Here is a 17718-nt window from a genome sequence, read left to right as displayed (position 1 = left end):
GGAAAATACAAATCACAAAATAGATTTTGTATGTGCACATTTAGGATCATAGAATCATTTCAGTTGGAGGAGACCCTCAGGATCATCGAGTCCAACCATAACCCAACTCTAGCACTAAACCATGTCCCTAAGAACCTCAGCAAAACACCTTTTAAACCCCTCCAGGGATGGTGGTGCGAAATAATGACTGACCTTTAAATACATATTTCTCGCCTGCAGTTTATTTCAGTCTTAACCAAGGCAGTCTTGCTTAGTTTTTCCTGCATTTCCACCATGCTTTGCTTTATTTTCTTTGTTGGTATTTAATATATTGCTGCTTTCCTCTGGGGACAGGACAACCTGTGATAACTACCGTTCCTCTCTAAAGCTGTTGTGCTTCACAAGGACCACTTATAATCTAAGAATTTTTCCAGCATTTGTAGCTTTAAGAGTTAGGATTTGCCAATTGTTATCAGAGAATAAAATCCAAATTACCATATAGTAAGTAGAAGAGCCTTTGTAGATTCAGTAATTTTTACTGAATATCGACTTTTTAATAAGGTTACTTGGGTATAATAAGGAACTACTTGGGTATATTTTCATTTCAGATGTTCAACAATATTTCTTCTAATGAGCTCAGTGTGTGGGAGATGCCCAGTCCCACGGGATCTGTGGCAATCCTTTCTGCTGGGACAATATTTCGAATTGTAACTTTGCTTAGTATTCTCTGCCTGGGAATAAGTTTGCCAAATCCTTTTCCTTAGTGATTTTGCACAAGCAGATGGAGGTAGATGAACAACTGTAAAATCTGATTTTATGTATTCACATTATTACTTTTGGTTCAATAGGAACTCATGAGATGTGGTTGTGGTTATAACAAAGTAAAGCCAGGAGATGAAGCCATGGGAAGGGCAGTACCTCTATTTACAGTTCTGTGAAAGATGTTTTATTGCAGCTTTCTAGGAAGGGTTTAAATGGTGCTTGGATCGGGTCCCTCTGCTTTGGCTGACTGAACTTTGATTTTATGACATTTCTTAAATACCACATAAATCTTTCTTCTCCTTTATTATTTTTTTCTGTGGGAGAACATGGTTTCTCAGGCATGAGTCAGCCTCGGTATAGGTTTCCACGCTATGGTCAAACTTCTAGGAAACTCAGCATGGGAAGGGATGAGTTCTTTCCGATATCCCTGTAAAAGAACCCACTGCACTGCAGTTAAACCAGTTATTTTAACTATTTTTTCTTTCTCTTTTTTCTTTTTAGGCTCTGAGGAATCTCCTGAGCCTCTTCCGATCCCGACTTTACTCGTGGGTTACGACAAGGACTTCCTGACAATCTCTCCGTTCTCCTTGCCGTTCTGGGAGAGGCTGTTGCTGGACCCGTATGGGGGCCATCGGGATGTCGCCTATATCGTGGTGTGTCCGGAAAATGAGGCCTTGCTCGACGGAGCCAAAACTTTCTTCAGGGACTTGAGTGCTGTATATGAGGTTAGAAGGAGGAGAAATCCATGTTTTTTAAACAGTAACAATGACTTGAATCAGGATATCTTTCATTTTGACGACTTTCTGCATTTTCACAGTCCAAGAATACAATCTGAGTCGTACTGTGATTCTCTGTGCATTTTGGGGTATTTGTTGCCATCTGCTCTTTCCAGTACACATACTCTTCTTTTACAGAGGGTATAGCACTAGTATTAATACAATTGTAACCTAACGCATGAAGGCCCAACCAAACCTAAAGACCAAGGAGTAAATTAAAGAAACGGTTGTTTTCTTGCAATTGCTCAGCTGGAGAGAAAACCATTTCCTTTTTTTTGCTTGCAGATCACACACTACTGAATCTGTAAGATTACTTTAAACCTTAGTTTTGCTGTAAGTGCAATTCAAGTCAACAGATAAATGTAGCCTTTTGGTTTTCTATTTACGAAGAAGCCACCAGACGTGTGCTGGTAATGAAGGGTTTACGCTACAAACCAGTTTGCATAACTTTTCCAGGTGCTCTGCACCTAGTGACGAGCATTTCTTCTTTCCTCACCAGATGTGTAGACTTGGCCAGCACAAACCCATCTGCAAAGTGTTACGTGATGGGATTATGCGGGTGGGAAAGACTGTGGCACAGAAGCTGACGGATGAGCTCGTGAGCGAGTGGTTCAACCAGCCTTGGGGCACCGAGGAGTGCGACAATCATTCCAGACTGAAACTTTACGCGCAAGTTTGCCGGCATCACCTAGGTAAGGACCACGGCACTAGCAAGGCTGGTTTGTTTTCTGTAGGTATTTTAGGGGTTATTCGCAGTAGGTGGAGAATGGGGTTTTTGCTAAAGGTACAGATTACAATCCGTTTAAAAATAAAGAAGGTGTTATGAGGCTTTATCTTAATTTCTTAACCCTTCCATGTTAAATTTGCCTACTTTCGAAAGTTTTGTAGTTGTTTATCAGTCTGGTGATCATGTCAGAGATTCAAAAGCCAATTCTTTTCTTTTTAGAAAAGGCAGTTTGGTGTGAAATGTTTGTGTGTCCCAAAGACCATCCACGCTATACTCAATATATAAATTGATCTAGTTTATGTGCTACTTATACGTATCATCGGACCAGTGTGACTGAACGACGTGTGTGGTGCCTTCAGGCATAGCATTTATAAAAATGGCGAGTTCACTAAAACGCTGCACAGGAAGAATGGGTTAACACAGGGGAAAAAGAGAAAGTAACAGTGTCCCTAGTCTGCTGGGTGTGGATACTTGGGAACACCTTATCCCAAAGGCATGGTCTCCTCTGGACCTCACCTAGGCTCATTTCCATCCTGAAACAGTGGCACATTTTAAAAGATTTGTCTTTTTGTTATGGCAACCTGCCATATCTTTTCTTTTGTAACCTAACATCAGGTGTGCTTGTTCCATGAAGGAGTGTAGAATCTAAGAGTATGGAAGGGTATGAAGTTTGCTGCGGCAGTGTCAGAAGCCTGGCCCTGGCTCAGTCCCTGGACCCATCTAACATCACTCCCAGATTTCACCTGGGGAGAGATGTGGTTGTTCCACTCCAGAATGGATGCAGAGGCAACAGAACATGTAATGTCTATGTGACTGAGAAATGGGCTTGTAGCACAAGGTACAGACCCGTCCAAAACATCACTTGAAATATATTTGCTAAGCCAGTGCTGGTCAGCAAGGCAGGCAGGATCACAGACCACCACCCAGGCCAGTGTTCCGTGCTTGAGCTGCAGTGTGGAAACTACTTTGTTGTTGTTGTTGAAAAGCAGCAAGGAACTTCTAAGTGGTTTCTTGCCAAGTGCTTACTCTCCTTGCTCTGAAAGGCGTGACAGCTCTTGAGTCTGCATCCTTTGAGGACTAGAGATCTGGTTTTGGAAAGAAGTTCAAGCAAACATACCAGAGTTAGCCAGGCAGTTCTACAGACTGCTGAATGCTCACACTGTCCTTTGGGGAAGGCTTGGCAGAACAGCCTAGGGCTCATCTCTCTCAAATGACCCTGTTCCTTCATCCAGTCTGCTTTTACTTGTGATTTACCACCTAACGGGAAGGGAGGAATTACTACACTACTATTAACATAAATAGCCCAGGCTTACACACAGAAATGTGTAGTGTGTGCACAGGCCAGCTGAGGAATCAGGCTCTTCAATTCGCACCTGAGGCACTTGGCAGGGCAGTGCTGGAAACCTCCCCTGCCGGTGATGTACCCCACTGGGAGTAAATAAATAATACATCATCATTTACTTATTTTTTATTCATTTACTACTTAAAAATAATCCCTGTGATATGTGTTTTTCTGGTACTGAGGAGCAGAAATAACTATATTAACGTTTGCCATTATTGTAGCTCAGCTGAAAAGGTCTTTTCTATTTTCAGTTTGACAAAGATAAACTGTAGTAGATTTCAAAGCTGAATGCTATCTAGAGCTGTTATCGCAACACAATCTAGCCAGAGGTAATGACATGTCAGTACCAGCTTCAATTCACCAAGCTCTGCAAAGTCACTCCTGTTTTTAAAGACATTTGACTCACATCAATTAGAACTGAAACCCTGAAGAATGGATTCCAAAGTAAATATTTAGAATGGAGATTATATTCACTTAGCATTTGTATTATTGTAAAAGCACAGAAAATATTGTATGACTCTACGGTTAGTGCAGCTCACTTTGATCTGGCTGGCTGTCATTAATCTCATTCCTCCCTTATCTGCTCTTTCAGCACCTTACTTAGCCACTCTGCAGCTCGACAGCAGCCTGTTGCTACCACCGAAGTACCAAACGCCCGCGAGCCAGACACAGCCAGTACCTGGGAACGCTGGACCCGTGCCCCCAAACTCAGCGTGTCTGTCAGCTGCAGGGGCAGCACCAACGGGCAGCTCTTTTGGCTCCACCCCTGGTGGGGGCACCACGGGCCTGCCCACGGGGAGCAGCTCAGCCTCCGGATCCTCTGTGCCACAGCTGGCGGCATCTTCTGCAACACCCGGCGTTAACCAGATGAATGCGACCACTGCGCCCGGCTTCAGTGGGAACATCGGGTCAGGGCAAAACACCAGCACTGGGGGAAACACAGCCGAGCGTGCGCAGGGAAGCACAGGTCCTGGAGGAGAGATGGAATCGGGCCAAAACCTACCACAACAGCAGGAAGGACAGGAAGGGTGAGTTACTTCAGTGCTCAAATCACTCAAAAGTACTTCTGATGAAATCCACCGTTCACCTGCTGTCATACAAATTTTAGCCTTTTGTAAATCCTTGAAAGGAGAGGAGCCTCTGCCACGTGCAGCACTGCTGGCCAGGTGTAAACGGAGCAGGGCCCATTTCTATTTGTTTGTAGTGGTTACTGATAAAGGGGAGTTGGAAAAAACACATCTCCCTTTTTTCATGACAAGAAACAAAGCTTGATTCAAGTGTTTGAACATGGGCTGGTGCAGGGCTGGCTGAGGTGCCTCAGGATGCTCCCCAGCCTGCGTCTGCAGAACAAGCGGAGCATCAGGTGTCTCGCAGGTTCTGTGCCGGATCTGCTGGCTCAGCCTCACCTGCGCCAGGTACTGCAGGACGTGTCCTGTGCCTGAATGCAGCTCCATTTCCCCTGGAGTGTTAACAAAGTGCAATCCATGGATTTTTTTTCTCATTTGCTTGCAGTGGAAGTATTTTACAAGCAGGTATACTGTGAGGAAACAGGATTATATTGCTGTGACTTTAAAATACATTTTAGCAGCACAACTTTTTTAAAGGCTTCATTATAAATAGTCATCCATCAAACATAAAAAATAGGGAAGTGTTTTTTAAGATCTTATGTAAGTAACTTCCTGAATGAACATGGTTTTCATTACTATCATAATAATGCATATTACTAATAGTCATGATATATGTTATGGAGTTCCTGTATCTTAAGTGAAAAGCCCACATCCTGTTGTAGTTTGGGTTATCCTGCAGACAGCTGTTCACTGGATCTATGCAAAATACCGTTTTATCAACTGCAGCATGATTTCTGACAAAGTCTGAGCTGCTTTTTATCACTTACAGATGTTGAGCCTCCTGTTCGTGGTTGAGGCACGGAGGAGTGTTTTACAAGTGAAAAAATGTTCAGTTGCTCCTTCCATTACCAGTGGAGCTTTTTCTGGAACTAAGCAGAGGACTTCAGTCTCCAGGAATATTACTTGGGCACTTTTCCTCACTTCTCAGTTCCTACTCTTCCTCTTCTACCTCTCCCAGCAGCAAACCCTGAACAGAGCAGAAACCAGGCATGCGCACACGGAAAAGCTCACGGAGCTAACATTAGTTAACTTTTCTGTATTCTTCAGACGTAATCTATTCTGATTGCATTAAATGAGATGTTAGATTTTGTGAAGTATCTTTAATGCATAATTAACAACAGGTGTTTTGGGTTAACAGCTGCTGTGAGTAGAAGTCATCTCTCCTCAGTCACTGTTGTCATGGTTTTTGGTTTTGCTTCTGAACTTAAGAATCAGTGACTCCCCTTTTCCTCCTGTGCTCCAGCCTTGCGCGCCTTTACAGAACAACCAATTCACAATTGTAACTTGCCTTTGAATTTACCGGTGTGTGTGTCTCCAGTGTTACAGAGCGGGAGAGAATAGGGATTCCCACGGAAGCGGAGTCTGCGGACAGCAATGCCTACCCTCCCGCCGTCGTCATCTACATGGTGGACCCTTTTACCTACACTGCAGATGAGGAGTCTGCCTCAACCAACTTCTGGCTGTTAAGTTTGATGAGATGCTACACAGAAATGTTGGATAACTTGCCTGAGAATATGAGGAATTCTTTCATTCTCCAGGTAATTCTGCCTTCCTCTTCACACTGGAGTCATTCTATCCCAGCATACTTTTGATAAGTACACTATGCTAAAAGATACAAAATGGAAGATAATATATAAAATTACAAATATGGTTTGTAAGGTGAGGTTTACACATGATTTTGTTGACCATACAAATCTATATATTAAAAAGATGTTTACTTTTGTTTTGATGAGGAAATGTATTTGAGGCAGCCGGTTCCCCTGCGTCCAATCTGTGGTGTGGTTCTAGCAATCCTGTACACTGGATGCTTCCTGAAGAGAGACTTCAGTTCTTTCCAATTACGACTTCAGTTGCCATTGCCAAAAATGTCCACTTGTTCCTTTGATTACTTTGCACGTTGAGTTGTTTGCTTTTTATATTCTCTTGATTTATACTGTTTAATCTAAAAGAAGCATGTGAAACCAGGCATTTAATGCATAATTTAACTATTGTGTTGTTATTATCTGCTTCTTAAAAATAATTTACCATGTAACTTGGCATATAATAATAGTTCCTTACTATGGAATTACTTTAAGAATTGAATTTGTGCAGTCAGAGCTTGGCCGGCTGCCCAGGCTGCCTGCATCCTGCGCTGCCGCGGCTTTCACAGCCGCTCGGCCCGGATTAACGGGGGGAGAACGGGAGGCCGGAGGTGAGGAGCTGTGTGTGTGTGACATGAATGATTTCCATGCACCGTATTCATGGATGCTCAACTTGGCTTAAAAGTGTTTCCATTCAAGTTATTAACTACAAAAAAAAAAATGGGCACGGAAAACATTTGTCATTTTTGGTAATCCTGACCTCATCGTTCCCTGAAATGATGGGGGAAAACTCGCACCAAAATATTTCAAGCTTGGGGATGAACTGAAAATCAGATTCACAACTTCATATGGTGACAGACCACAGGTAATTTGATCGATTTGGGCCTGAAGATACTAAAAATAGAATAACCACTGATATCGGATGTCTGAAATACAAGAACACAGAAACTGAGTACTGAAATTGTATCGTAGTCTGTATAGACAACAACTAATGGGCTTCCCAGCTCTAGTACTGCTCGTTTTCTAGGCACTTAGCAGTTATTTCTCAGAAACTGTGGCATTTTGCCAGTTTAAGTCAAAATAGTAGACGATTTAAGTAAAGAGTAACATAATATAGATACCAGCACAATATTCTCACTGCTGTACCACAGTATACACAAATACACAGTTATTGCCAAACAAAACCCAAATGTTTATAGATTTGTTACAATTCATATACAGAGTGGAAAAGCCCTTCTTCTGATGGTCTTGGAGAAAAGTTGTCTTTTGAAAAGACGCAGTTGCATTTAGTAAGGAGAATATGCTACCAAAGCTCCAATGGTTTAAGGAAGAACCATAGAGCAGAAAAAGTTTACTACTACTACAGTATTACTACTGAAAATATTTGTTAAAAGAATCTGCTTGGGTCTGTTAGTGTTAAATACAACGTAAGTATTTTGTATTGACAGTTTCTGCTCCAAAGATCTCACTGTTCAAAAGAAAAGACATTCCTCAGCCACGTGTAGGACATTGTAAATCTTACAGTACATTAAAAAAATAATTTGCAGGGATACAATTCTGATTTTAAAAAAGATTTGTATTGAAAATATTATTTTAGTTCCACTTTCTTTACTTCTGAAGGGATGTTGTGCCATTTCTCCCCCTGCTCTTGCTGTGCAGGAGGCTCTTGTGCACCCATCTCACATCTCAGGTCTCACTCTAGTTCTGTTTCTTGCTGGTTGAACATACACATTTAGTGTCTTGCTTCACGTTACTTTCTGAAACAACTGAACAGCAGCATAAGATTGCTGAGATTCCACTGTTTACTAAACTGAAAAGGAGAAATAACCACATAAATCATTATAACAGAGTCTTAATTGTGCTCTGCACAGTCTCCCTTAGGAATGACAGCGCAGTGCTGGTTCCCACATGAACAGCAGGCAGTGATTCTGAGCACAGACCATAACCAAACCTACCTAAACACAGCGTTCAGAATGCCCAGATTATGTAGGAAAGGCCACCCACAAACGAAGATGTTGTTTAGAAGAACAGTTCTAAAAAAATTAAGTGTTTGAAAATGGGTGTTTGGTTTTGGACTGAGGATTCAAAAACAATAAAATCAAAAACTACCCCCAAGTTTTATGGTATTGCTTTCAACAGCCTTACCTTACACCACTTACCTGCGGTGTACTTTAGTAAATGTCATACACGCCATGAATGATGTGCCGTTCTCTCATTACAGTGTGAATGAGAAAAGTGGACTTGAGAAAAATAAGACTTGACTGGGAAATATTCTTTTTGTGTAGTTGATTGAGTTGCGCATTCAATTATGTTTATATCACAGAAAGCAAAATTCATTTATAGTTTCTAGTGAGCTGTTTCTCAGCTCTCATTGCTGTATTAAAGTATACTCAGTTATTGTTGCCTTATAGGAAGATTCTTCTGTTACACTGGACAGTAGGAGTCTTAACTGTCTGAGAGATTTTGTGTCCTTAAATACACCATTGTAACTCAAACAGCAGTTCTGGATCAGGCAATATAGCGGCTGAATGTTGCAGCCATTCATGCAAAAGGGCGGTAGCCCTGCTGGAAAACTGACCACCGTGGCCAAAGGTCACGCTTGTTAAATGATGAGTGAATGTGGGAATCAGGTTTGATATTAACAAACAGCTCTCTGAAGGCTTTCAATCAGGTTTTCTTGTTTCTCTGAATCCTACAGATTGTGCCTTGCCAGTACATGCTGCAGACAATGAAGGACGAGCAGGTTTTCTACATCCAGCACCTCAAGTCGCTGGCATTCTCGGTGTATTGCCAGTGCCGGAGGCCGCTGCCCACCCAGATCCACATCAAGTCTCTCACGGGCTTTGGCCCTGCTGCCAGCATTGAGATGACCCTCAAAAATCCCGAGGTTAGTGTCGGTGTCAAGGAAATGGAAGCCTCTTAATAAACTGTAACTACTTTTCTCAAATATCAAAAAAAAAAAAGAGCAGAGGAAATATTTTTAGGAGTGTTCTTTTCAAGGTATACAAGACAATGATAATACGAAGGGAAAAGGTAAGCGAACACTAAATAGAAAGTAGTAAGAAAAATGTCAAACTACTTGCTTTCAAAACATTTTAAACTTCTGGTTTTGAGTCATAAAGGTTAAAGATCAGTGTGAGAGAAGAGAAAATGTATGGTGTTACTTGGGATTCTGAGACATTTTGTAGTTTTAGTCTAAAGTGCACCTACAACAAAGTATTTATGTCCAACCTTTATTTATGTACACACATACATGCATATTATGAAATAGGTTTCTATGCTTAATTACAGAAATATTAAATCCCTGAGGTAATGGAGAAATCCCCCTATTTCAATGGGCTTATCTTTCATCTGTTTATTAAACTGTCAATATTCAAGCCCTGTTTCTGGAGTTTCAGGGATTTCAAAAGAAGAATAATCCATCCCACTCTCCATGAATGCTTTTCATGCTTTGAAAGATAATGACGACTGTGAATGCCTTGAATATATTTACTGTTTCAAACTCACATTTTTCTGTACTCACTGCCAGTCTGTCTTTGTGGGTTTTTTTGCATGAAATAGTTTTGGATGTATCTGCTGCTGATGGTGTTGACTTTCTTGCAGAGACCCAGCCCGATCCAGCTGTACTCACCTCCGTTCATACTGGCTCCCATCAAAGACAAGCAGACAGAGCTGGGAGAAACCTTTGGAGAGGCCAGTCAGAAATACAACGTGCTTTTCGTTGGATATTGTTTGTCTCACGACCAGCGTTGGCTTCTGGCATCCTGCACTGACCTTCATGGTGAACTGCTGGAAACCTGCATAGTTAATATCGATTTACCAAACAGGTAGAAACCTTTCTTTTTCACATTCTATCTAGGTCTGTAGTCACCATCTCTCTCATTAGTTTCTTGCACACCCCTTCTAATTGTATTTCCTACTGATGTGATCATGATGACGTTAGGGTGATAATATTTCAGTTGGCATTTTTAGAACTTATAAACTGCAGAGGAAAAATGTTACTGTATTACACTTGTTTTACAAATGCTACCTACACATCTTACCTCCAGAAACAACAGGGATGTTGCTCAGCACATTGACACCTCTTGCTTGTCGCTGCCATAATAGTACTGAAAACAAACTCATACTTTGTGTCTGGTTAGTAAAACGTAAGTTAGGCACAGCACAGGAAGAACTAGAGAGGGTAAGGAGGGAAATAATTATATAGAATAGAAATGTGAGTATTGTCCTTGATTCTCTTCTCAGTTTTGTTCTTTTCTTCCTCAACCTGCAGGTCAAGGAGGAGCAAGGTGTCTGCCCGGAAGATCGGTCTGCAGAAGCTCTGGGAGTGGTGCGTTGGTATCGTACAGATGACGTCGCTGCCCTGGAGAGTCGTCATCGGGCGGCTCGGCCGCCTGGGCCACGGCGAGCTGAAAGGTACGAATGCGGTGCTGTCCCTGCCGGGGGCTTTGGAATGAAGGCAAGGCATCACGAACCTTAAAAACCAGAAAGCAGACAGTGGTAACTTAGCCTGGCACTGAATTTCCCTGTTGGTTTGCATAAACAATCTGCTTGTTTGTGCAGTGGGTTTGACACTACTCCTCGTGTTGTGTAGATGGTGTGCAGATTAACTAGTGTTTGCACAGTCTGTTTCCAAGTGAAGTCAGGGGTTTCATTGCGTTAGAAAAAGATCTGAACAGTAGTTTTGCTGTCAGAAATAGAAACAGGATTCAATTCGGATACCTAAACTTTAACTAAACAAACAAGGAATTCTTGCAAAAAAAAGTTACTGAACAAAAAAAAAAAAAAAACTTTTTACATTTAATTTAAATCCATGCATTCATCGTCTTTTCTTCCATTTCTAATGGCTGTGGCCACTCTTCAGGTTTTGTCTGGTAACTGACTGGAAGAAAATGCGATTGTGAGAGGGTGCAGTTGGCCTTCTCCCGTCTCAAGTTGGAACATGAAGATAAATTAGACAGGACAATAAAGACATTTCCTGAGTGTTTGTCCTTTTACATTAATAACTGCAGGAGAGGTGAATTCCTCTGGTCAACACATTGTTAGAGATTCTGTATTTCATGAGATGGGAAAAAAATGGAAAAGCAGTGCACAGTAAATAACGATTCAGTCTGAAAGCACAAATAAATACTCTAGGGGGGAAAATGCAGTAATTAAATGCCTTCTCCCATGTAGTACATGCAGGGCAGAAGAGCTGCTGCCTGCGCCGGCGGGGGAATTTGCTATCCATTACACACAGGAGTTAAATGGAACGAAGGCAGGAAAATGGATAGAGAATTTAATCAGCAGCTCCCTCCGTTTGGACACATAATGTCATTTACATGGCTAAAAGTAGTTTCTTGGATGTATATCTACACCTCCACTGAAATTTGCTTTATTTAGTGTATTTAGTTTCCTCATAACAAAGTTTAACAAAATTTCTCAGACATTGGGTGTATGAACTCCTGTCTCTTTGCTTTGCAAATATTCCCGTTGTGCCAGCGCGCAGAGCCGTGCACCCTGCTCACACGGGGAGGCAGCCCTGAGCAGGGCAGCGTTACAGAAATGCCAAGTGTTACTAACATTCAGTGGGTTTTCTCAGTCAGAACCCCATGGTGTTGTATCGTTTCAGACTGGAGCATCCTCCTCGGGGAGTGCTCCCTGCAGACAATCAGCAAACAGCTGAAGGAGGTGTGCCGCATGTGCAGCATCTCGGCGGCCGACTCGCCTTCCATCCTCAGTGCCTGCTTAGTTGCCATGGAGCCCCAGGGGTCATTTGTTGTCATGCCAGGTACGTTTCTTCCAACTATTTAAATGCAGGTGACAGTTTTCGTCTTTTATCACACTTATCACATAAGCACAGGAAGAAGCCCTTGACTAGCATGGCTGACTGCGGTAGAAAATAGCTTGAGCCAGCAGAATTCCCAAAATCACCATGAGGAGCTCAGGCTCCTGGGGGCAGATTGCTGAATGTCACTGTCACACTGGTGGCCTTTTCCCTCGGGAGGTCATGTCTGCAGGGAGACCAGTTCTCAGCAGCTGGGATGTGAGGCTGGAACACCCTCTGCAGACACTGTGAGAGCCGGCAGCGGGAAAGAGGAGCCCATGTAAACAGGAGCGAAAATGGACCTGCTTGCCTTTTTGTATGCGTAACTTCTTTATAGAGTTCTGTTATAAGCAGCGGTCCACAGAGTTAAGTTGAAATAAAACTAAGTTGCCTTTATTTATTTGTTGTGTTACTTAAGCACATACTTTTTAACATATGTGGTGACGTATCCTTACAAACTACTCTGGCTTTTTAAGTTTAGAAATAAAAGATTACTACATTGAAAGAATGAAATGAGCTTGTAAATTACTCATCAAGTTGAATAATTTTCAAAGCAGAGGTTTTGTAACATGGGAAAATAGATGACAAGTTATGTGTTTTTCATGTCCACCAAAGTGGGCTGTGTTGCATGCTCGTACAGATGTGTGTGTGAACGTTACATTTCACTGGCGCATTTAACAAGTAAATCTTTGATTAAGGGGCAGCAGAATGAAAGGAAAGATGGGGCACTGTATGGGAATTCACGTAGCTAAACATTATCTACAACTTGTGATCTTAATTTCAAGCTCTTCTAGTAATTCATTCTTTTTAAGATAAGAACCTTCAAACACTTGCATTAACTTGCAAGCCCAGATTAGCAGTTAACTGAGCACAGAATGTGCATTTTGAAGATGATGCAAATTAACGTCTCTGCCTTGCCTCTCTTCTGGAAGACGCTGTCACTATGGGGTCGGTGTTTGGCCGGAGCACTGCGCTCAACCTGCAGTCATCGCAGCTCAACACCCCCCAGGACGCCTCCTGCACCCACATCCTGGTGTTCCCAACCTCCGCTACGATCCAGGTGGCACCAGCAAACTACCCCAACGAGGACGGGTTCAGCCCCACGAACGGTGAGTAAACGCGTGTCGGCTGTGAGATGCTTGCGAACGCTTGGGGCCCGTTCAGAACATCGAGGGGGCTGTACCAGCCATGGATAAAACTGAGTGCACCAGGGTTTTCCCCCAGCCCCTAAAGCGGTCAATTTAATTTAAAGAGAACAGTGCAGTAGTGTACAGCTACAGGATAATACACTGTGCTTTGCTGTGAGGTCTGTTTTCAGATAATCCCACTGATCTGTTCCAAAAGTGATACTGACTGACCAATACGCAAAATGGCACAGCCTATAAAATGCTTTTTCTTCTTGTTGTGACTTAATCAGGCCACCTGTTTTTTTATAGTGCTGGGTCACCTCATGCCCTGTTGTGGACAAAGTTGGTGAGGAAAGAGGTACTTGGTTTAGGATTTTAATCTTCCTCTAAAGCAGGCAAAATAGACCCACCTGAGAATTCGCCATGCTGGCAGTGGGCTTTTGCAAGTGCATTTAACCTAGAGTTTGTGTCAGCAAGACTCTGGTTAATACTTTATATCAAGTAAGTATTTTCCTACCTGTTTTGCCATAAATCCCTAAAAAGGACTGGAAAATAATTGAAACCAAGAGTAACTACAAACATTTACAATAGATACGCTTTCTGCAGAGGGAAGTTCCAGTATAGAGAGGAAGAAAATCCCCATTTTTAGTGGCAGCCTGCTCTGATCTGTTCCTCCTGGCGGGGACGTCCCCTCTGTCCCCAGCTGTCCCCCCTGGCCCCCATCCTGCCCCAGCGCTGTGCTCACAAATATTTAACCTGCATTCACCTGCCCTTTAGTGCTTCAGATGCTAATTAGAAGCAGGTACAAGAACCGGTGTTTTCCAAAATGGTGTTAAATTTAATTTTCTTAATTCTGTTCTACTTAATGATTAAACTGCTTCCTCTGCTATTAGCCAGCTCGGTAATGCTTTGGAGGCGAAGCAGAGCATGACAGGAGTTCTGGTTTGTTTGCTGAGGTTGTAGGGCAGAAGTTAATAAACGAAGTTAATTTGTTGCTCTTGCAATCCAGTATTTCTGTGCAGAAGATGAAGAAAAACAACCACCTGCCTATTTGAGCACTAGGACTTTGTGTGAAATCAGTTCAAGACACAGACATGCTTTTCCATTTTCATGCAAATTCTTCTTTTTCAAGATAAATTATTTATTATATGTACAAATGCTTTACTCCTATTAAGTGCTCTGTGTGTTTTAGTATAAATTTGGCTGAAATTCTAATTCATCCAGTTAATTCAGACAGCTCCCACTGTCCCTTTCTGTCCCCTAAAAGGTACTTCGAATGTCATTATACTGTTAAAATGTCTTTGCCTGCTGAGAAATCTGAATAAGGAGAAAAAGCCCCTATAAACCGTACTGTGTATTGTAAGTTTTTGCTCTGTGTTTATAATGCTTTCCATCATTTATGTTACTCATGGTATCATAACCTGTTTCAAACAACTGAGCGATGGAAGGTACTTCTCACAGAGTGCAAACAGTTTCACTGTGTCTTTATGCCCTTTCCACATATTACCATAAACCAAATTAAACGAGCAAGTTATGATAGCACAAGTGTATTTAATTTCTGAGATGACAGTAAAATATTAAAGGCTGTGTCACAGGAAATGCTGGTGCAGTGTCTGAAACAGTCATACAAGTCCATTGCCGGAGCGGGAGTGACTCTGGGAGCGGTTCCCTGGGTGCTGCTGGAACGTTTCTGCTCCCAGATCGGGGAGCGAAGGTGCCGGGGCGGGTGTGCGGCTCCGACAGCTCAACAGCAGCACCTGCCCAGGTTGTTCAGTGGTGTTCAAGTTAATGGATTTCTGGGTCTGACTACACAGAGCTGTCATTTTCCCTCTTACAAAGTTCAAGTTGGATTTTTATTAAGCTGGTATGACAGGATTCCTGTTCACTCTCTGGCCATTGTTAAAATTCATGATTTTAATAGATGTCTGCCAACCTTTCCTTTCAAGTCTGTGTGGTTGCAGTCACAGGTACTTAGAAGGATTAAACAGTAAAGTGTTTATCTGTGCTTGCATCTGTCTCAAGGGTACCTAAGGAAAAAAAGGAACAATAATAAATCTATGGGAATGGTAATAACACAGAAATTTCTTGACAAAAATGAGTGCAGCACATTGGCAATTGTTTTTCTTTCTTTTCCTTTTCAGATGACATGTTTGACCTCCCGTTCCCAGATGACATGGACAATGACATTAGAATTTTAATAACAGGGAATCTTCACTCTTCACCAAATTCCTCCCCCGTCCCTTCCCCTGGCTCACCCTCTGGCATTGGCGTGGGACCCCACTTCCAGCCCAGCAGGGTAAGGCTGCAGCACCTCAGGGATGTGCTGCTCCAGCACAAAAACACACCCAAATCCTCCAGTGAAATGTCTTTTCCTGTAGATTCTCAAACATAATTAGGTCAACAGCAAGCAGAAATTAACATGAAAACTGAAGGTGGTTAAATCCTATTGTAGAAGATGCCTCTGCCTTGACTACTTACATCTCTAGAGTTAATTGTTAGTGTAGAAGAAATTGAGAGGGAAGAGAGAGCAGCTTTATTTTTGTGTGGCAGAGCCGTATCTAATCACCCTGTATACATTTAATCTGTCCTTATCCCGTTTCTTCCTGAAAATCACATGGAATGTCCCTGGCACGAGGTGACGAGTCTTGGAGAGGAAGGGAGATCTGACAGCTCAGTTCACATGAGTTTCTAGGGGAGGCAAGAACAGTGGTAATTCTAATGATGAAACCCCATGGAAACTCCGCAGGTGCTGGATGTTCATGCAAATGTTGTTTTCTAAGTAAAAATGAGCCCAGAGCACATAGTGTTTGTAAGTTACTTTTGTTTGAAGTGAATTTTATAAAGCCGGTTCCAACTCAAGTAATTATTTACAATTACTTAACTTATTTTTGGTAATTGAAGGTATTTTTTTGAATCATCTTTAGCAGAATCTGGATCATGTTTGATGGAACTCTTTTACTCATTCAGCTGTGCAAGAGATACTCTTAAAATGGTTCCATCACAATTATATAGAATGTTGACACTCCAAAATTTCCTATGGAGAATCTTTATTCTAGAAATGGTACATTTAAAGCAGTAGCTTAGTCCTTCTTCACTAAATAATACAGTACTTCATTAAGGAGACAGGCTGACTTTTCTTTAAGAAACAGATATCCCCATAGATTTAAAAGTTCTGCTGCAGTGATGTGTAATGATTTGAGTAACTGGATCTGTGACGATCACTAGTGGCTTTAAACAGTCTTAAGAGAAACTCCAGATGTGGTGTGAAAGGAAGGACAGGACAGACACTTAACTGGAGGTGCACGCACAGCTGATATGTGTGAATGATGCTACTCGAGCTCTGTAACAAAGCCCTGCGCTTTTCTACGTGTAGAGAAGAGTTTCCAGGAAGATAATTCTCAGTCCCTGGGAATGACTGACCACAGGGGGTAGTTTCACCACCTGGAAGGAAAAACATCCTACCTGTATTTTCCTTGCAGTCTCTGCCCAAACGCTTCAGTGCTCAACTTAATACAGTCTGTGAGGGAAAAATTACTTCTACATCGGTCACAAAAATGCTAATGCTGCATTTAGTGATCTCAGTACACAATCACCTTACCTCACATTAATACTCCAACCCGCTTTTCAAAGGGTACATGATTGCACATTACTGTCACTTGGTTATTTCAAACTGCTATGTGGGCAAATGGAAAGCTTTGAATTCTTTACTAAGCCCTCCAGCCATAAATCACAGCTCATCACTCGTTACAGTTTCTCTCTTTTATTTAGTTCATTCAACAGTCTGTTCCGTACCACTTTTAGTAATAATGCGTTTACAGAACTCGCTCTCAATGGACTCCATCCAAGGGGCTTAAGAACAGCACTGAAAGGTTAATGACCAAAGCGCTTGGAGGCCTGGACAAGCCATTTCTAGATGAACCTGTCAGAGTAATTCAGTTTAACCATTAACAAGGGCCTAGTAATTGATGTGTAATTTTTGGTTTTAAAAAAGCAACAGCGTGTGATCATTACCTTGTGGGTCGGGGAAGGTCAAGCCTTTGCCCATGTAACCCGTAATTGATTGCTGCGGTTCCGCAGCGCCAGCCCCGATGGCTCAGCAGCAGGGTCAGGTTTGCCGCTGGAGCGCCCGCAGCCAGGTGAGCTGCCGCCTCCGCCGGCTTTACGGAGCGGGTAACGTGTTTTGATTGCTCATCAAGGTATTACTGCTGGAGAAAGACTTGTGTGGGGGATTAGGAGTGCAGGCTTTGTGATTAAGCCGCTCTCTGCACAGTAGAATCTTCTGTAATCTTTCTCCACCCCCCCACGCCAACCTATTGACTTAAGATGTGTACAGATTAAATGAACTATTTCACAGGCGTCATTTGCGTCTTCCCTCTATGATATAAAAGTAAAGGAAAATAATAAAAGGTGTTTCCAAAAAAACCAAATGCATTTAAAATAGGAACACACTCTAGAATGGCAGTCACCCTTTCTGATGCCTAAGGGTGGCTTG

At 42.3% G+C, this 17718-nt stretch overlaps 1 protein-coding gene across 1 annotated transcript in view; it reads left to right on the top strand.

The window, feature by feature from the left end:
* The window catches only part of MED13L (mediator complex subunit 13L), a 191500-nt gene that overhangs the window by 166769 nt on the left and 7013 nt on the right, over positions 1-17718 (top strand). The window contains exons 19-28 of the mRNA XM_065851401.2: positions 1243-1466; positions 2017-2209; positions 4179-4614; positions 6032-6251; positions 8992-9180; positions 9897-10120; positions 10567-10709; positions 11905-12063; positions 13032-13208; positions 15368-15522. Coding sequence (XP_065707473.1) covers positions 1243-1466; positions 2017-2209; positions 4179-4614; positions 6032-6251; positions 8992-9180; positions 9897-10120; positions 10567-10709; positions 11905-12063; positions 13032-13208; positions 15368-15522 — 2120 coding nt within the window. The remainder of the gene's footprint in view (positions 1-1242; positions 1467-2016; positions 2210-4178; positions 4615-6031; positions 6252-8991; positions 9181-9896; positions 10121-10566; positions 10710-11904; positions 12064-13031; positions 13209-15367; positions 15523-17718) is intronic.

Source organism: Patagioenas fasciata, chromosome 17 (assembly GCF_037038585.1).
Source record: "Patagioenas fasciata isolate bPatFas1 chromosome 17, bPatFas1.hap1, whole genome shotgun sequence".
NCBI classification, from domain to species: domain Eukaryota; kingdom Metazoa; phylum Chordata; class Aves; order Columbiformes; family Columbidae; genus Patagioenas; species Patagioenas fasciata.
The sequence above is the reverse complement of the archived record's forward strand: the minus strand, read 5'-3'. Positions and strand labels throughout refer to the sequence as shown.